Consider the following 20536-nt stretch of genomic DNA (forward strand, 5'->3'; position numbering starts at 1 on the left):
AATGCGCGCTCGTTCACGTCGTTCCGTAACGTGGGTCCTAGAGGACGTCCTCTGCTGGCGTCATTTGCGCGCCGCCTAGCTTCCCATGCACTCTCCTTCTCCCGAAAGCCTGCGGATAGATGTTTCGATTTCAGGTGAGTGTAGCTCTGTGGAAATAATCAGGTGTGTTTTCCCGAGGAAGAGTTCCGGTGAGTCCCGGAGAGCTCACGATGACCACAGAGCGCGCGCTGTACGTGCTCGGCGTTCACTATTGTTTATGCGGCTGAACTCGGTGCGGCCTGCGAGGCAGCCCGCTTTCCTGGTGCTGAACCGGGGACGGCGAGCCCTGTCTCGGCCCGTGTGGGTTACAGTACTGTAAAGTAAACCAGCGTCCGCTGTGACAGTCCGGAGTGTCGCAGCGGCCCTGACTGTGTCGTATTCGGCCTCTGAGGGCAGCATTTAATCGACGCGAGTCATATGCGATATCACGTCAGCATTAGCATTGCGGCTAACTCTCTCTCTAACCTCTGCTAGCTGCAGGGTGCCAGAGTGCTGTGATAAGAAACGTTATTGTTCCAAGCAGGTAGTTTAAAAATGGAAGGCTACTAATGGCTTCTCTTGTCAGTACCGTAGTGTTCCTGTTTTGAGTTAATGTCTTCTGCGTTTCATGTTTTTCCCAGTGAAAGCAGGGTCATTGTCTCAGCTAGCTACTGCTAGCATTTGGCCAGTTGTCAATGCTACTCCTAGTATTTACTTACATGCTATAAATGCCAACTCAGGCTGAGGCGTTTCTTTTGCAGCTCAGTTTAGCACACTTTGACCACTCCAAGGCCCAGTGTCGGTTTGAATCAGACTTTCTGGCACCTGGATGGGTTAAATAAAAGTAACTGTCATCACAGGTCCATGTGGCCCTGACAGCACACTGATGATCAGCCAGTTTATACAAGATAATAACGGTGCTGTAAGCTCCAGCGAGTCAGCATTTTATTCATAAAATGAACCGTCGTATAACAAATCTGTCAGTTGCTCGACAAGAATGAATTTACTGCTGCCTCTGAGGACATGCGCAGTGTTTGGTAGGCGTGATCCAGCTTTTTCCAGCTCCGTTTAGATCCAGATACCAACACTGCAGCTTAAGGTATCTGCTAGATATCCACTGATCTGATACCAGTGCTAAAGGAAGTTGTGTTTCTCACTGCGAGGAAGAGACTGGGCATCACTCTCTATGCTTAAGACATCTGGCTTAATTTTAAAATTATATCCTGACCTTTGTAAGTTGACATGGCCACCGTGATCACACCTATTGATTTTCAATCCTATTCGATTTTCAAGTGAAGATTTTCACCGTGGGCTGTCTGTCACAGGTCCTTAAACAATAAGCTTGCCCCGAGTACTCCTCGTTCCTGACACCTGGAATGACCACGTTTAAAAAGTAAACTTAACATAACCTTCTCCCTCACACGGTGCCAAGCTACTACACTTCCAGCACAGTTCCTGAGCCTGGATAAAGTGGAGGGTTTCATCAGGAAACGTAGCACAAGACGGCAAAACAATAAAGAAATATTGTCATCATTTACTTTGATTCAGAGTAAAGCGTGCAAGGCTGCTGCACCTGCATTGTTTGGTGCAATCGTTGCAGTTTCTGTGAATGTATTTTTGAGACCTGTGGGCCATCTTTGATACGTTTTTCTATATTGAGTGTAAACAAGCCTCTGCTGAGAAATTTGTGAAGCTCTTTCAGTTCCTGCGGTAAAGAGTAACGATGCACCCGGATCAATAACAAGATTTATTTGGCGGTATGGATGCTGCCGTTTACTTTCGGCTGCTCCATTAGTTGCCAAGAGGAAGCACAGATTTACGCCGAATGTCCTTCCTGGCACAGCTCTCTCGTTTATCCCGGCTGAGGACGGACACGAGGAGACCCTGAGCAGACCCAGAACATGATGACAAATGAAGTCTTTTGGCTGCTTTGGGAGGATGTAGGTGTCCTCCAGAAGACTGGAGGAGGTTACAGTGGAGAGAGGAGTCTGGGAGTCTTTGTTTAGCTCCTGAGAACCCGTCTGGATAAGCATCGGAAAATTGATGAACATTTTTAAACGTCTTGATGCATCTCAATCATCCAGGAAAGTAAATCTCCAAAAAGTTGATTCTGTTCATCTGGACGTAGCGTTTTGTGGGAGAAACGTTTCGTCACTCATCCAGGTGACGTCTTCAGTCTCAGCTGACTGCAGGTTTCAGTCTTATAAACATACATTTGCATCATGACTGAAACCAGCCCACTGAAGGAACAATGGGCTGGGAGGTCAGGTCCTTAGTCTTAATTATGCAAATTCTCATGACCATAGATCAACAACCACTGATCAAAGACCACTGATCAATGGCCATGAGTCCCATTCACAGAGATGTCCTGTTTATACGATTGGGGAAACCTGCAGTCAGCTGAGACTGAAGACGTCACCTGGATGAGTGACGAACCGTTTCTCCCACAAAACGCTGCGTCCAGATGAACAGAATCAACTTTTTAACAGTGTCAGCTTGTGTTTAATGTCTCATCAGTTTTACAGCAGCTGAATCAGGATCATCCCTCACATGGAGGAAGGGCCCTGAAGCAGCAGCAGGACATATTTTAAGCAATAATATTTATGTGTCACTAGTAAAACGTCAGCTTTTTGAATTGATTGTCTCTGAGACTCACTGAACTGGTTGTGTGTCAGATCGGACACACCCAGAGGATGCTTTTGATTGCAGAGCTCTGAGAATGAATAAGATCGTGGATCAGATTTACTATAAATGTCTGATGGAGCCGTGTGTCGAGCAGGACCATCCACACGATTTAGAGGCCAAGAGGGTTTTTCTCATGCTGATGGAGAGAGGGCTTTGGATGACAACATATCTGCAGCTGTAGAAATTATAATAATATTAATAATAATAAATTTTATTTATAGGCACCTTTAAGACCCTCCAGCTCACCTTACAATAGTACAATAACAGTAGCAATATTATAAAACATAGCAAAATACAAATTAAACATAAGGTTAAAAAAAGCATGAAAGTATAAAAGCTAAGCAAGATCAAACTACACTAAGACAGAATCATGGTGAAGGCTTTGCAGCTCTGAGTGTTGAGACATTATTTTATAGAGTCACAGATTATTCTGACGTCCCAGTCGCAGCTGTTCGGTCACCTCGTCTTTCACATCTGTAGATCTTTTCATCCCTCTTGTCCTCCTTTATTTTAGTCCCTGGATGAAGACTGTATGCTGGAGGAGGAAGATGATGGATTGATAGAAGACGAAGATGAAATCGATCAATTCAACGATGACACTTTTGGAGCCGGGGCCATCGGTAAGAAAGAAACATCTTTTTTTTCCAGTCTGACTCTGTTGTCTAGACGAGGTGAGGTTGTACTGTGGATCTGTCCTGTCAGATCTCCTGGATGTTCGTATTAAACACGCCTGGCTAGTTTTTTCTTGCTCTCGGGCCTGTCGGACACGTCGTGCACACAAATTGCTCAAACACAGTCTAACAATAACAAAATGGAGTAAACCAATGAGCAGCATCGGTTCTCACAATGACTGATAAGTTTCTTTGCTGTTGTGGAGCGTGCAGTGAAATGTTTGAACCATGAAACTGAGTTAGCTGTACGATAGCGGCATCAGCGCGTCAGGAACAGGGTCAGCTCCTTCACTTAGCTCGCAGCATTTCTCAGACTCTGCTCTGACAGGCTGATGACTGAGAGGGTGACTTATACCCTGATTATCTTTGAGTATCTGCAACAACATCTGCTTTTTATTAGCACACAGGCCCAGCTGTTCTCACCTCCTTTCATTCAGTGAGAAAAGACTGAATGTGCTGCTGAAGCATTTAACCATGAACAAGTCATTGAACCAAGGATGACATGTAGGCCACAGTTTTACTGGAGTCTTCATTGCTACTGGAGAGAAACTCATAATTATTTTATATATTACTGGGGAGCTAAATCTGTAATTTATTGGTAGATTTGTATCACTAAGCTTTTAGAACATTTAGACGCTCAAATCGGTGGCTGCTGTCAGCCTGGTTCTTTATTATAAGGAGCGCGGTGCTGCTCGACTGCAGAGAAACCGTATTTTAGATCACACGAGCTCAGTTTCTGGATGACAGCGCTGCCGCTCGTTTACAGCCCCGGTATACTCTGATATTTTCCAAGAGGCCCCATAAACGAGGAGGTCACATGTACGTGCGACCTCTGAGGGTTTGAAGGCGCTCTGTGTGTTTATGAACACGGATTCTCATCCTCACGTCTCTGCTTTTATTTTGTCGGATGGTTTGTGTCTTTGCATATTTGTCTGTGGTGACCTTTGACCTTTCACATGTGATTTGGGGCTGCGCAGATTTGATGTTCTTTGTTTGTTCCAGATGACGACTGGCAGGAGGAACACAAGCGCCTCGCCGAGCTCGATGAACGGGACGAGTTAGGGGCGGGGCTGGGGTTCGGAGGAGGGGGGATGGGAGGGGACTCAGACTTGAGCACAAGCGAGCGCCCGTCCTCCACCCGAATCCCTTCTTCTGTAGTCCATCCCCCTCCACCATCATCCCTCGCTTCCCTCAGCTTCTCCTCTTCCTCGTCTAGACTGCCGCCATCAGGTAGGTGATGTCATCAGACGCTGAAGCATCAAGTGGAGATCGGCATCTTTTAAAGTCTGTAATCTCTCACTTCAGATGTGGAGGATCGAGTGGGGGAGGGGGATTTGGCCGAGTCTCTGGCCAGGCTGATCCTGGACGCTGACCCGGCCATCGCTGGAGTCGGGGCAGCTGAGAGACCCGGTCTGCCCCCTGGCTCCTCAGGATCCGGCCTCTCCGCCCTGCGGGGGCTGGACCAGCCCAGAGTCCTGCCGCAGCCCTCCCCCATCCTGCCTCCCACCCAGCCACACCAGCATCCCCAGCACCAGCTGCCTCCCGGGCTCCCTGTGTCAGGTGAGAATGAGTCGACCGCTCAGTGGGCTTTATTTTTAAAGATGCCAAGATTTTAATTGCGTGCGTGCGTGTGTGTGTGTGTGCGCACCCTGACTGTGGATCTGTTGTCACATGACTGTTGGTCACAGTTGATTCGTAGCGTCTGTCATTTGGTCTCTTTTATATGAGCTGGTTCGTGTGAGCAGCTTCATTTTGGGGAATTTAAATGTTGAATAAGTTGATGAAATTTCATATTTTTAAAGATGCACTTGGTTGTTTTCTTTGATCGATCTGTTGTTCATCAAAGAGTCGTTGTAAGAAAGCTTGGCGTCTTAACCCACTGGCAGATTTTGGAGCCTAAAGGGTTGATGTTGAATTCGTGGCTGCGATGCTCAGAGCAGACCTACCTGCTGTTTGCTTTCTGCATGTCGGGAACTTGGGAGGTAAAACCAGGAGTCATTTTCTGCCTCATGAGAAACGCTGGTATCCGAAATTTGGAAAAGCCTTTCACACACTTGGAGCAAGAAAGTATTTGTCTTCCACAGCATGTCTTTATCCTGTCTTCCTTCTCTCACCAATCACAGCAGATGGCCCCGCCCCTCCCTGAGCCTGGTTCTGCTGGAGGTTTCTTCCTGTTAAAAGGGAGTTTTTCCTTCCCACTGTCGCCAAAGTGCTGCTCACAGGGGGTCATATGATTGTTGGGCTTTTCTCTGTATCTACTGTACAATATAAAGCATCTTGAGGCGACTTTTGTTGTGACATATAAATAAGATTGAATTGAATTAATGTTTGACAGTAAAACTGAACAGAAGCAGATCAAGTGAACGCCTCGTGTGAGGCTGCTGTGCTCTCTGAAACTGCCGGGCAGCTTCCCAAAGATTCCCGCTCTAGGATCAGGCCGGCGATGACTCCATGTTTCTGCTGTTCGTTCAGCAGCTTAAGTTCACATTAGCTCCAGAAGCATGCTGTGTGTTTGCCCTGTGTAACTGAAACCTGCTGTTGTGCTTCAGGCCTTCCTCCCTCGTCCATGCTCAGCTACCAACAGCAGCAGCACTTGCTGCGCAGAGGCACCGCCCCCATGGGCCAGGTCAGTGTTTTTCCCTTCATGTGCCGTATCAGACTTTGCAGCGTGGCAAAATGTTTTTGAGAAAATTAAATTGAATCATGCACCAAAAATCTCCGAACAGGTGGATTTAAGATTTCCTGTCTTGTGTTTAGTCTGATCACTGCAGCAGAATCGGTTTAAGCCTGATGTGCATGTTTGTTTCTTGAATCTGTCTCTCATAGATGAGCTCTCACAGTATTTGGGAGAACAGCATGGGCTTTGGCCCCGTGAGCGTCACCCCGGGATTGCTCACACACATGGAGGTTAAACTTTACTCTTCTTATTGGATAGCTAACCGTTCAGTTTAGGTGTTAATTCTAGGATCAAACATAAAGAAATGAACGACTAAATACATTAATGTAGTTATTGTTCATATTTCTGTCTTCAGGATAATCCACTCATGTCGATAATCAAAGAGGTGGGCCATCCTAAACGAGCTCCTCAGGGCAGGAACGATGAGGATCTGTCAGAGAGGGCTCCTCCTCCACGCTCTTCTTCCCCTGTGATTGGCTCCCCTCCGGTGAGGGCGGTGCCAATCGGGACTCCACCCAAACAGCCGATGAGCCACGCGCTGAATCACCAGGTCAGAAACAGGAAGTCTTCCTGCTGGGTGTCCCTCCCTGCTGTGAACACGTGTTTCTGTCGCAGGATTTAAACGTTGCCGTGGCGCCGAGATGTGCTTTTAAGGTTACGAAGCAGAATGGCAGGCGTCCGGCTGCATGTAAGGGCTCAGTCTCTGTTAACCCCGCCCTCTGTCTGTGTGTGTTTGTGTAGATCCACCATCCCACTGCGGTCCACGTGAGAGCCCCGGTCCAGCACAGATACCCCGCTCCTTTCCCCGAGCGTCTGTCTCCCAACACCCTCCTCAACATTGCTGTGAGTGTTTCTTCTCCACCCGCTGCCCCGTCTGCGTTAGTCAGCAGACTCCTGCGCTCAGGACGGTGCGCTGCAGCGTGTTTACAGGCCAAATAGAAAAGACATCACAGGTTTATTTTTGACAGGAATCATACTGGTGAGGATTTAATATCATGTGGTTTTCATTTACGCACCATGGAACAATAAAAGTGCTAATATCACTGTTTGCTGTATTTGTTGATGAGCTAGCAGCTGATTGTGTGGTGACCTCCACCAGCACCTGATCAGGTGGTTCAGCACTGAGCTGATGGAGGCTGCAGGGTGGAGCTGTGTGATTTGGGATCACAATGAAATGATTGCACTTTGTATTGTAGCTTAATCAGGATGACTGAAGAGCGTTCAGTCTGTGTGGGGCTGATGACATCAGCAGGTTTCTGTAGGTGAACCTGCGGAGGCGGAGCCTCGCGGTCACCACCAGGGCTGTGGATGAAAATACTTGAACCTGTGACTGTGTGGACGGCTCGAGCTGCTGTGTGTAGTCACACCCACAAAGGTCCAGGAAGGACCCGTCTATGTTTATAAAGGCGGGAATCATATTTACAGCTTCGGCCCAGCTGCTCCGATTTTAGTTTTCCCCACAAACAGCGCGGTCATGTGACCTCATCACCGTGTTTTACTCTGACGTCACTTTTTTGTGTGTTGTCAGAACTCTCCTCTGTGCCGCGGCCCGTTCCCCCCCAGAGTCGGTCCTGTTCTGTCGCAGATTCAACGCGCCCAGCTGCTCAACTCTCAGGTCAGACACACACACTGGCAGACTTGCATACATGTTGTTATTACACATATACGTGATGTTATTACACACAGCCAGTTCAATTCCACCATCAGGGTCTTTCTGTGTGGAGTTTGCATGTTCTTCCCGTGTTTGCGAGGGTTCTGTCCTCCGGCTTCCTCCCACAGTTCAAAGACATGCAGTTAGTGGGGATAAGTTAATTGATCAAATTGCCCACAGGTGTGACTGCAGGAGTGAATGTGAGAGCGAATGGTTGTCCATCTTTGTGTGTTGGCCCTGCGACAGACTGGCGACCTGTCCAGCGTGTACCCCGCCTCTCGTCCAATGACAGCTGGGATAGGCTCCAGAGCCACCGGCGACCCTGAAAAGGAGAAGCGGATGGATGTTTTTACATACATGTTGTTATTACTTACATGTTAGGCTACCTCGTTAAGCGTGATCGATGACATGTCAGCGAACGCTCCCTCACAGCTTCTCAGGTTCTCGACTGTCCCGTGTGTCCAGGTGGCAGGATTTCCCCGCGGCGGTCCTCCTCCTCTGCTGCCAGGCGGGGGAGGTTTCAGGCCCTTCTTCGGAGGCCCTCCTCCTCCGCACGGTCACCGAATGGGCCCCCCACCACCTCACGGGCCTCCTAACCACGCGCCGCCGCTCCGGCACAACACCACTCACCTTCACCCACAGCACCGCCGCATGCTCACCCAGCGCATGCAGAGCCGAGGAGGGTAAGCAAGTGCGCGAGAAACACAGCCTGCTCATTGGTCGATTTGACGCGCGGTCATCGTATTGTTGCGTCTGTGCAGGGACCGCAGGCCCGGGATGGACCGGCGCAGCAGAGACCCCTACAGCAACCTGATGACTCAGAAAGAGAAGGAGTGGGTGACGAAGATCCAGATGATGCAGCTGCAGAGCACAGACCCTTACCTGGATGACTACTACTATCAGGTGGGTTTCACCGACGCTTGCTTCAGGTAAAGCAGCCCCACACGAGTCAGTGTGATGGTTGTTCATGGTGTGTGTGTGTGTGTGTGTGTGTGTGTGTGTGTGTGTGTGTAGAACTACTATGAGAAAATGGAGAAGCGTCAGGAGAAAGAACAAGACAGCAGCAAGAAGGAGCACACCACCAAGCTCATCACTCCTCAGGTGGCCAAGGTGGAGCACACCTACAGACCAGGTAACCCACACCGGCGCTTCGCCGCGTGATGTCACATGTCGCGCTGCTGATCGAGCTCAGCTCTGACGCGGGTCTGTCTGCAGTTCAGTTCGCAGGCTCTCTGGGTAAACTGACCGTCTCCAGCGTCAACAACCCCCGCAAGATGATCGACGCCGTGGTGACGACTCGCTCAGACGACGAGGTTTTTATTTCTTTCTACATGCAAACGTTTTTATGCCGACGCTGCTTCAGCTGCACTTTATTCGGAAAGTTTGCTTTATAAACAAAAATGGAGGCTCAGATGAGAGCGGGTTGTTTCTTTAGACCAGGTGACGATCAGGTCGCACAAGAACAAAACACGTTGTGAGACCATGAAGCAGCTGCAGGATCTCCACAACTTCAAATGCTCTGAAACTTGGTGAAAGGTTTGATCACATCAGAAAGCTGCCTCGTGATCGAATCAGGAAAACAGAATTCTGATTAAGAGTCGGCTGGAAATGAGAATAAATGAGACGTTATGGCACTAAATACATCAGTGTTTCCCTCACATGTGTGTTTGTATGTCGCTCTGAGAGAAACCTGAGTCTTTGCCGTTAGCAGACGCTGCTAACAGCCTGCGGCCCAGCAGCTCCACTCGAGGCTGGACGTACGGCACAGCTGGCAGTCGGTGTTACAGTGGATCAGTGTCCCTGTGAAACGAGCTTCAAATTGTCCTGAATCCACTTTATCCACCAAACCCAGCAGGCAGATAGAAACATGTGACACAGCAGCTGTTTGGTTCTGCTTTTCTGTTTTATCAGGTTTCAGCTCCCGTTGATCTTTTTGTTTCTGTTTTCTTGAAGGAGAAACGAGAGAAGCAGGTTTGGAATAAGAGGCGACAAATCCTCTACACAGTGGAGAAGGTAGGACGAGCAGAGCCGTGCACGACAGGATGTTCATGCAGACGGCAGGAAACGCTTCGAGAAATGTAACCTTCCTCCTCCTCTCTCCTCCTCCCCCTCCGCCCTGCAGATGTACAGTTTGCTGTTGGAGGTTCAGGACTTTGAGAAGTGCTTCGTCCAGGCGCCGGAGGAGGACCGCGAGGCTCTGCTGGAGCAGCACAAGAGCAACACGGAGCAGCTCTGCAGCTCGCTGCGGGAGAAAGAGTGGGACGACAGGTAGGAGGGGGCGGCCCTTACCCTGTCCAATCAGCGCCGTCACAGGCGGCTCAGCGGTGTAACGTTTTCTTCTCCTCCTCTGTGAAGAGTGAGTGACGAGCAGTGTGTGATGATCATGTCGGTGAGGAAGGGCAAGCGGCTCATCTCCCGGCTCCTCCCCTTCCTGCCCTCAATGCAGGCTGCTGCTGTTGTCATGGCAATTGCCCGCAACCTTCCCGCTTTAGCCAAGAAGGACAAACAGGACCAGGTAACCCCCGCAGGAAGTGACATCACTTTCACCTGTGTCTGTGCGGCGTTAACGCCTCTGCTCTCCGTTCAGGTGCTGTGCTGGTTGGTGGAGCCGGTTTCTGCAGTGATCCAGTCGTTATCGAGCGCCTCCCTCACAGATCTGCTCCAGGAGCTCCAAGGCAGCGAGGGCCAGCTGGCCACAGTGCTGCACAACAAGGTACGCGCCCCACAGCCCAGCCCGGACCAATCACAGAGCACGCGCCTCACTCCAGGTCACCCATAGCAACAGAAGGAAATGCCGTTTGTGCCACTTCCTGTTTCCAAAGTTTCTGAACTTTTTTTCTTCAACGTCACGACCAAACTCCAGATTTCAGCTGCTGCAGCTGCTCTGACAGAGTCTGTGATCACATGATTACACCTGAGCGCTCATTTCATTGTAAAACAAGCCGAAGAGTGTAAAGCTAGCATCACCTGCAGAGACGCAGCTGTGCTCGGAGTCCCTGAAGGATGGACGGGAACGCTTACATCAGCGCACCTGCAGATCCTCACACGCACAGTTTGTCCTTCCTGTTCCTCAAACGTCGCTGGGTTTGTGTCTCTCTGGGATTTTTATCCAGAGACCAAAGAGAACTTTTCTTCTCCTTCAGTATATCTGATGTTGTCAGAGTGATGCGTTGGCTCTGGGAGACGGTTTGGGGGGATTTTTGTTGCTGTTTTTTTTTTTTTTTGTTTGTTTGTTTGTTTTAACAAACTGATGTTCGTCCACATGTGTTCACATGCACACGCCTGTTTCTGTCCAGTTTGGCGTGACGCTGCTCTACGTGATCCTGAGTGAAGGTGAGAGGATGCAGAGCTCCGACCCAAACTGTCAGCTCATGGACGACAATCGATGGTGAGCCGTGCGTGTGTCATTTTTAAAACAATCTAACATATAATTGTATTCAGAGGATTCACTGACGCCTCTGCTCGGCTACTTTTCATGTGCTGTGTATAAGTCTTGAGCCACCCCTCGTTTTATATTTTTAAATTGGTCTAAGCAGCACCTGGTCAAAGGTCTGTCAAAGATTTGAACAGTGTCGTTCTTGTACCTGAATGTTTTCACTGTTCAGCCACATGATGCTCAGCCAGTGCTGTGTCTGCACATAACGGACAGATGAACGGTTTCAGGTTTCCTCTGTTACCAGCAGCCTGTCGCAACACAGCTGAAAACTTGGCCCCTCAGTATGGCGTGCACTCAGAACAGAAGTGTGCAGCTTAACATCTAAGTCAGCGTAAAAGGATTGCTACATGTAATAAATGATATTAAAATTAATTTGGAAGATTGTTTCAAATACTTTTGGTTTATTTTTATTAAAAAGTAGTTAAAAATCTTCCAGAATTAACTGAACCTGTAATACCAGTTACCACCACAAGATGGTGCAGTGAGTCATGCGATCTTCATCATCTCTGAAAAAAGATGAACTCCTCTCCATACAGCTGCTGGAGAACGGCGCCCCCTGGTGGGGAAAGTTTGATGTGATTCGTGCTAATGACAGTGAGCATGACCCCGCCTCTCTCCTCCCTCAGGACTGAGTTGGTGTTTTCAGTGACGAGGGAGCTGCTCAGCGTCCCCTCCTCGTCCCTCTCTCCCCCCCTCTTCACCCCTCCCAACCTGCTCTCCCTCTTCTCGCGCTACGTGGACCGGCAGAGGCTCGAGCTGTTACAGGACAAGCTACAGTAAGTGAGCGGCGGACGAGCGACGGCGAGAACACGAGAGGGGCGACGTTAAACTGACGTTGTATCCTGTTTCTGTTTCAGGATCTCCGCTTTGTCCAGGTAGAAGTTACTGCACGCATCGACGCAGCCCCTCCCCCACCCACCCACCCGATGCAGACCTTTTGTTTTCTGTGTGTGTGTGTGTGTGTGTGTGTGTGTGTGTGTGTGTGTGTGTGTGTGTGTGTGTGTGTGTGTGCGCGCGCGCGCGCGCGCACTCGAAGTGAAGCCACAGCGGATGATTTTAATCAAGCAGAATCTTTAGTCACTTTTGTTTTTCTGTGTTTAGTGTGTGTGTGTGTGTGTGTGTGTGTGTGTGTGTGTGTGTGTGTGTCTGTCGAAGTGAAGCCACAGCGGATGATTTTAATCAAGCAGAATCTTTAGTCACTTTTGTTTTTCTGTGTGTGTGTGTGTGTGTGTGTGTGTGTGTGTGAGTGAGACAGCGACACTCAGCGTCTGAATGGGGACAAAAGTTAATGAAATCTGCATTTTTAAGTATCTTGTTTACGAATATGTCTGTGATGAACCTTCAGATTAAAGAAAGTATTTCTATTATATAAAATCTCGGCTCTTTCTGCACACGTGCAAACGCTCCGGACGATTCCGTCCAATCGCAGATCCAAAAACCATCAGTTATGCAAAAATGTGATGTTAAATGTTGTTGTGGTTAATTCACTGATATTTTTGATTTGCATGAGAAACAACATCAGGAAGAAACGACATTCTGCCCAGGTGAGTAATTCACAGGTAAATCATACGAAGGTCACAGAGTGTGGGGCTTTCTGTGAGGGAACCTCACAGAAAGCCACGTCAGTCACCTCTCATCAGGGTTTTAGATAAGAAACCAACAAACAGGCCCAATGCCGACTGACCAATCAGGTCTCTGGCAAACGCCCATAGGACAAACTTGGGGGAGGAGCACTTCATGAGCGGACTCTGATCATAATCTGTTTTTTTGTAAAATTGTCGAGGACGGGTTTCTGGATCCAGCCCAGTACCTCTGACTCAGTTTATATAATTTAAATACCAAATTCATTAAATACCAAAAAATAAGTCTTTTTTTTATTTTTATCATGAGCGCTTTTTATTGGCAACTTAGAGGGCGGATATTTCTCCTTATTAAACCCAGAGTTTGAGCCATGACCCAGAATACTCCGTCCGTCTGTCGGCGCCTCTGCGGTCGATTGTCTGGTCCAGCGTTGTGTCCTCGGCTCTCACCCGCGGCGCCCTGATGAAGACGGCAAAACAGAGAAGAGTTTCAGTCTGATGTGGAACCACATCTGTGTCCATGTCTGTGACGTAGGTGGGCTTCAGGTCTGACAGGTGGAGCGCATTAATGGGTGAAATGAAAACGCTGCTGTGTGGGGGGGTTACAGTCTACGTTGAGCCAGAATGCATCAGATGTCAGGAAAATGAAATGTGATGCTTTCTTGTAACGATGCAGGAAATTTTCAAAGTATCTTAAAATTGAAAATGATCAAATGTGAAGTTTACAGAAGTTTTCAGACCCTCGGCGGAGAACTTTGGAGAAGCACCCTCGTTTGCACCCTCGCTCGGATAGTTTATCCCAGACTTCCCAACAGATCAGGGGGAAATGTCTGAACTCGGGATGATGTCAGTGAATCTGAAGCTGACGACTTCCTGTTGTGTGCTGCTCTACAAAAAACATCCTAAACTTCATTCAAATGTTGTTTGACGTTGATGTGTGAAAGTGATCCACAGCTGTCAGGCAGGACTGAGTCGTGCCACGAGTACATCATTTACCAGGAAACTAAACGAGCAGACGACACCCACAGCAAACCGCTTCAAACATCTCACCTGCACAGTTCACCTGAATGACCGAGGAGGAAAGCCGTGGATTTACAGCTCCGCACTCCATCAGCGCAGACTCTCTTCCAAGGCAGTCAGAGAAAAAACGCCACATCGGCGTTTTGTTGGGAAGGTTGACGGCTTCGGTGGAAACAGCGATGTCGCAGCCCAGCTGTCTGCACACTATGCCCGCGTGGTTCAGGTCCCAGACTGTGGACTCTGCGCTCACCGGTTTGGTTTCGTTCCCGTTGTGGATGAGAAGCCTCCCAGCACAGGCAGCGGAGTCCTCTCTGGCTCTGAGCACGCCATCGTCCAAAATCACATCTGAATCATCTGTTAGAGACAGACACGTCAAAATGAGGAGGGGCCAAAATCCACTCTGCAGTTACACCTGACCAACGCCACGAGGAAGAAGAGACGCTGACAGAGACGAGGGAGAGAGGTGGCGTTTAAAATTGTGTTTTAAATATGAACAAAATATTTTACTAAAATGTAAAAACTCTAAAAAACATGTTTTTGTAAGGTTTTGAGCTACATGTGGAAAAAAAGACCTGTAGTCATGCTGGTGACCTTATGGGAGATCAGCACGAGAACAAAACAAACACAAACCTCCTCTGCACAGAGAGCACACACATATTCGCATCACAACACCATAAACTGCGTGACAAGTAACTGGGTGGGTAAGGGGGTGAGAGGTGAGCTGAAGTAGCCACGGCCATCCAGCCAGTGTCTTTGTCGTACCTTTGACAGTGAGCGAGAGCCTCCCGCCCTCAGATGAGAAGCTGTGGCTGAAGACAGTGTTGCGATAGACGCAGCTGTAGGTCCCCTCGTGTGTTTGATTGGCAGCTCTGAACCAGAAGTTGGCCGAGTAATTGAACGCTGCTTGGGTCAAGCTGCGGTTTTGGTGGGCGCCGGTGATGCTGAGGGTAAAGTTGCCGCCGCTGTATCGTGGCTCCACAGAGCAGCTGATGCTGAAAGAGTGACCCTTCCACACCACGCCCTGCGTTTGGTTCCCAATTGGAGAAGTCTCACTGCCGTCAGTGTAGAAACTGATGTCAGGAGCAGGCAGGACGTCTGTAATGACATCATACACCTGATGAGCGCACACGCTTTAAACACTCGAACTGTGTCGTAGAAAACAAAGACGCGTCGGGTTTCAAGTTATTGGATCAGATTTATGAGCTGATGGTGCAAAACCTTTATTAGGGAGGGGCGGGGCTAATGTGACTGAAAGAGGTGTTATTACCACCTTATTACTTATGTATTTGTGTGAGTTTCCCTTCTGAGCAGAAACATTGTGGGTGGATAGAATGAGTAATAAAGATTAATCCTGCAGACGTGAGCTTTGAGGTTAACTTTACTGGATTTAACACCAGTAAAAACCCGTCTTATTCTGCGTCTGCTGCGATAATTCAATGAGACTGCAGCCGCCTTAACCTCTGATCATGACATGTAAATGCTGCAGGATGAAACCCACAAACTACATGAAACACTTGAAGCATTCTCACCAGCTTTTGGCCATCTTGCTGCTTTGACATCAATGTTATGCAGTTATGTGGCGAAACAACGGGCGGCATCGTGTGAAGGTAACTCGACAATCACAGCGTGAGGCGTGACCTCCTGACCTCATCAGCAAAGTGTTTACTGAGGTCATGATTCACAGATGCTTTTTATATACGTATAATTCTTTTTACAGCTGGATGAGTCACCCCCTGGTGGCCACTGATGAAGACTACTGCTGGAGGATGGGTTAAACTCCGCCCACACCTTTGTGTGACTTCCTGTGTCACTGCCTCCCACTGTCTGGCCTACTCTCTGTACTATAATGTAAAAACACATTTAATCAAAAGAAAACTGGTAAGACCATAGAGAGGAACCTTTACTGGCGGTCTCAGACCTTTGACCTTTGACCTATGTGAATAAAATCCGTCCATCGCACCTGCAGCTGAACTGACCCTCAGCTCACTGTACAACGAATGCCGTGCTGTTCTCACCTGAGCAGATCACCTCAGTGGTGAAATCTGAGAGGCCCTTCCTCACCGTTCCGCAGTCCGTGAGCGCTCGCTCAGAGCCGTCACAGTCCGAATAAAAGCTCCAGACGTGCAGAACTTTGGGCCGGTGCCTGACGTTTTTGACTGAAACAGCAGAGCCGCAGTCGAGCTGTCTGCACGCCACGGCGGCCTCCTTCAGGCTCCAGGTGCGCTGTTTGCTCAGCTGTCTCCACTCTGCCTCGTGCTTGAACCTCAGCTCGCCGGCACAACGGTTCCCTTTGCCAACCAACCTCACATCATTGGATGCTGCAACGAAATCATCGGCAACAAGAATCAGACGTGCTGCGACACTGCAGGAGGACACGATGACTGCTGCTGGAAGTAAAACTCACCGAATATTTCAACCTTCCAGCAGCCTGAGAGGAAGGTTGCTCTTCTCAACGCCAGCGGCTATTTTGAATGGTTTCTACGTTTTGTCCTACATCGTGTAAACCGAGTGAATGCTCCCGTTTTTAAAATAAAGATGCTTTTTTATTTACTGTGCACGCTGCGCTGAGTACAGAATCTATTGAGTTTAGCGACTGACTCGTGTGGCTCTGTGATGGAGTTTAAAGTGTTTGTGTTCAATGATTAACAGACTGCTGTCGCAAACACTGACCCACTGACAGGCTTGTTCAGCTTTTAATCAGATCGGCCGTCCTGTGACTGTGGTGCACAGAGAGCATGAAGATGCAAAAGTACTGCTACATAACAACAGCACAGAAAGTGCGAGGGAGTCAGCAGTGTTTGCCCTCCAGCATACTTTCCAAATAAAGCTCTTTAACTGTGGACGATAGATGAACTTAATTTATCCCAGAGCTGGAAAACTCCCTCGGTTTAGTTTTTCTGACTGTGCATCAGAAACAAAGAGGAAGGTGAAATGAATTTACTTCTGCCTGCAGTTTTTGCAGACTGTAGCTCAGCTTAGTGACAAACAGAAGAACAAATGACAGCCGAAGAGAAAACGTCACGATGGAAGAATTGCAGCTGGGAGACGTGTTTATTCAGCTTTAAAGTGAAAGGGACTCACCTGTGGAAAAATGTGCTCCTGCCGGCCTTAGAGCCCAACTCAGCATCAGCACACAATAAAACACAAGTGAAGACCACGTGAAGACCCAGCTCTGCACTCTCATGTTGCTCTGACTTCACAGACCTGCACCAACACTCAGGTTTGTTGGCTCACTCTGCAAATACAGAGTGAGTGCTCTGCTTTAAACACAGCAGTGTTTGCTTTGAATGGTCAATGCTTCATGATCATAGTTCATAGTTCATATGGTAAACATTAGGGCTGCTCGATTATGGCAAAAATGATAATCACGATTATTTTCACTGAAATTGAGATCACGATTATTTGACGATATTTATTTAACCCTTTAAGACCTACCATAGAACCAAGTCCACCAGAGCTTATATTATTATTTTTACATGCTGTAGTGCCATTTGTGGGAGCATTTCAAGTTGCTATACATCAATACAACTGTTATAGCCCATATTTTAATAATATGTATGCATTAAGTCCATAGTAACTACATAAATTGCAAAAAAGTGCAATAAACTACAAAAAAAATTGAAAATCGCTTTTGTTTTGTTTACATATATTTCTACTTGGAGAAGTTTAAGAGGTTTATCCCTCAAAACTTTAAATACAATAAAGTTGCAAAAAATAGTTTCCCACCACAGGAAATTTATTTTGAGTGTCTTCATAGTTTTATTTTGGAGATACAGCAATTTTTATATACTGCAGGAAAAACAAAAAACAATCCTATGATGCAAATTTGCAAAGAAAACAGCAGGTGCATCATTTCACTGTGGGAAGTGTTACGAACAGCTGATAGGAACGGCAAAACGTGTTTCTGGAATATTATGTTTTTGTTCCTGCAAGCGCTTTTTATGCAGTTTTTGCAAAGCGAACGAAACCGTGACCGAGGACAAGCTGATGGCATCAGATGTAAGTACAACTCCTCCGGTTTCATATGCAAAACAAATATTGTGCTAGCTTACACGGTTCCGGTTCTACAGGGATTTAACAATAGTTACACAACACGGAGCGTGCTGCTCTGACCGGCTTTAAAGGGTTAACAATGACTTTAAAAAATAATATAACATAGTGTGCAACACCACTGAAGTTTTTTTTACCTCTCTTTTCAACCAACAGCAGTCACTCTCCTCTCCAAATAACTTCTGCTTAGCTTTCCGAGCTTCCCTCGGGTCCTCTTAATCAGCGGTCTCCAACCTTTTTTGCGCCACGGACCGGTTTATGCCCGACAATATTTTCACGGACCGGCCTTTAAGGTGTCGCGGATAAATGAGGGAGGGGCTAATAATCGGCTCAGTCATTTTTAATGATCGTTGAAAGCCCAGATCGTAATCGTGATTAAAATTCGATTAATTGAGCAGCCCTAGTAAACATGTTTACAGCCTGATACAGAAACAGCTGTGGTCTGTAATTTCCCCGTCGTAGCAGCCGTACAAAACATTTCTATACCTCTTCACAGTGTTGTTCTCAAACATGTTGTCTGCCGTGTGCTTATTAGTGTTGAGTAAGATGAGTTTATCGGGATGTTACGTATCAGCAGTCCAGGAGGTATCTGTGTTTAAAGCAGAAATAGTTTGCTGCTTTATAAGAAAGCCCTCCGCAAAGCCAGAACATCTTACTATTCATCACTGATTGAAGAAAATAAGAACAACCCCAGGTTTCTCTTCAGCTCTGTAGCCAGGCTGACAAACAGTCAGAGCTCTGTTGAGCCAACCATCCCTTTAACGTTAACTAGTAATGACTTCATGAACTTCACAAATAACATTTTCATTACAGAAAAATTACCCACAATAAACCATCTCTGCCATCAACTGGAGCAGATAACATTAGAGTATTATAGAGACAGCATTACAGTGCATTGCTTAACTGTATGAAAGGTGAACCATATGAGGACGATTCTGACATGAGCGATGAAACAAGTGTAAAAACACATGAAGTAGATGAAGCCGTTCATAGGTTATTGAGAGTGTAACGTGAGGGTTCACTAGATGGTTGGGAATCTCTCTGAATAATTAGGAACAGCAAGACGGAGACGGATAACTTTTTAGCAGCCTCTTTACTTTTTGCACACCGCAACAACAACCCACACTTCCTGTGTGCCGCCCTCATGAATACTTCACTGGCCTCTCAGAAGCCAGGAAATCTTATACTCAGATCAAAACAGGGAAAACAACCAGGTAGATATAACACATACTTATTACTTGTTTGAACATGCATGTCTAAACATTCAAACATGTAAACATGTAAATATCAAAACACGTAACCACCAAATAGCTACATAACTAGCTTTATAACCTTTGTAAACACCTCTTTGTATATCAAATTAGATATAAATTTACTTCTACACTTTACATTTTCCTCCCCCCCTCACATAAGAAACGTCCCCGTTTCCCTACAGAAAAGGAAAAAAAAAACCCAACATGCTGCGAGCAAAGGGGACAACAATAAAACAACAGCAAAACCAAAAACAAGTTCAGTTCAAAACATAGTCCTTGAGGTATCTGGGAGGCACAACTTGACGTCTCCCACATCGCCGTGAAACACCAGATACTCGATGAGGAGTTGAAGGGACAATGTCTGTTTGGTGTATCACCACATGGCCAGAGGGGGAAGTCGTTACAGTCTCAGACCGAGGAGAAGGGGACAAAGTAGAGTGGGAATGGGGTCGTGACTGGTTTAGAGGTGGTGGCTGACAAACCTGAGGGTCTGATGAGGTTGCAGGGCTGCGGCCCTGAACATTCCAGCTCCCTTCAGCTGCAGATTTTGAAGCTGTGAAGGGCAACGCACCTGATAATGCAGTCAACTGTGGAATCTGGGGCTGTACAGGTATGTCACCAGCAGGTGAGTTGGTTCCACCTTTAGGGACAGGTGCTTTGTACGGCCTGAGACGATTGTAGTGAACAATTTGAGTCTTGTCTGATTGGTCCAGGAGGTAGCGAATCCTGTACGTGACACCAGGGTTTTCTCCATCTGTTCCAAGGCACTCCAATATCTCAAAGGGGCCCTTCCAATGTGGAGCAAGTTTCTGCTTTGCTGTAGTGGGGTCATTTAACCACACCAAGTCACCCGGAACATAAGGAGTGTGTTTGATGCCCCTATCGTACAATTGTTTCTGCTGGTTGTGGGCACAATCTCGGTTCCATGCAGCAGTGCTGAAGGCAGACTGAAGTCTCTGAGTCAACTGGGTGACGTAGTCAGCAGGAGAAACAGAAGTAGATGATGCTGACATGTTGGTAGGCAACAGCATATTAGCAGGCATCCGTGCCTCATGTCCATGTGTGAGAAAAAATGGCGTAAACCCCGTGGTAGAGTGAGGACTGGTGTTGTAAGCCAAAGCAACTTGATTGAGGCAGTCATCCCATTCGCCAGGCTGCTGAAGGAGTAACTTAGCTAACTGGTCAATAAGTGTTCGATTGAACCTCTCGACCATCCCGTCGCATTGAGGGTGATATGGGCTGGTCCGTGTCTTCTGGATGCCTAGCAGCTGACACAGATGTTTCACCAGGTCAGATTCAAACTGACGTCCTTGGTCCGTGTGTAGCATTTCAGGGACGCCGTGCTGACAGATGAAGTTGTCAAACAGGCATTTTGCAACTGTTGTGGCACGTTGGTCTGCGATAGCATAGAGATTGACATATTTCGAGAAATAGTCTTGAACAACGAGCACGTACCTGTTGCCACGACTCGTAATGGGGAGTTCAAGTATGTCAG

At 47.5% G+C, this 20536-nt stretch overlaps 2 protein-coding genes across 3 annotated transcripts; one reads left to right on the forward strand and one right to left on the reverse strand.

Moving 5' to 3' along the window:
* The first annotated feature begins 9 nt into the window (after positions 1-9).
* patl1 (PAT1 homolog 1, processing body mRNA decay factor) lies at positions 10-12395 on the forward strand. 2 transcript variants are annotated; one of them, XR_014911914.1, is made up of 21 exons: positions 10-134; positions 3218-3323; positions 4377-4604; positions 4680-4934; positions 5924-6000; positions 6201-6281; positions 6407-6601; positions 6793-6894; positions 7580-7666; positions 8168-8385; positions 8464-8605; positions 8717-8834; positions 8918-9015; positions 9656-9715; positions 9825-9970; positions 10058-10217; positions 10290-10415; positions 10999-11090; positions 11765-11914; positions 11996-12146; positions 12294-12395. XR_014911914.1 is itself a non-coding variant. In XM_085408184.1 (20 exons), the coding sequence occupies exons 1-20, from the start codon at positions 120-122 to the stop codon at positions 12015-12017; spliced, it is 2478 nt and encodes an 825-aa protein (XP_085264310.1). In that variant the 5' UTR covers positions 10-119; the 3' UTR covers positions 12018-12273. The 2 variants fall into 2 exon arrangements, 1 of the variants encoding a protein (XP_085264310.1); XM_085408184.1 differs by lacking the exon at positions 12294-12395 and having other exon boundaries at positions 11996-12273.
* Positions 12339-18185, reverse strand: LOC146668889 (scavenger receptor cysteine-rich type 1 protein M130-like). Its single transcript, XM_085408223.1, has 6 exons — positions 17926-18185; positions 16820-16973; positions 15754-16056; positions 14501-14833; positions 13769-14092; positions 12339-13178 (listed from the first exon to the last, which is right to left on the reverse strand). Exons 2-6 carry the CDS (start codon positions 16920-16922, stop codon positions 13165-13167), a joined length of 1077 nt encoding a protein of 358 aa, XP_085264349.1. The 5' UTR covers positions 16923-16973; positions 17926-18185; the 3' UTR covers positions 12339-13164.
* Positions 18186-20536: the final 2351 nt, after the last annotated feature.

This window comes from Rhamphochromis longiceps, linkage group LG6 (assembly GCF_057381845.1).
Source record: "Rhamphochromis longiceps isolate RC_006_pf linkage group LG6, R_longiceps_female_GT1.1, whole genome shotgun sequence".
In the NCBI taxonomy this organism is placed as follows: domain Eukaryota; kingdom Metazoa; phylum Chordata; class Actinopteri; order Cichliformes; family Cichlidae; genus Rhamphochromis; species Rhamphochromis longiceps.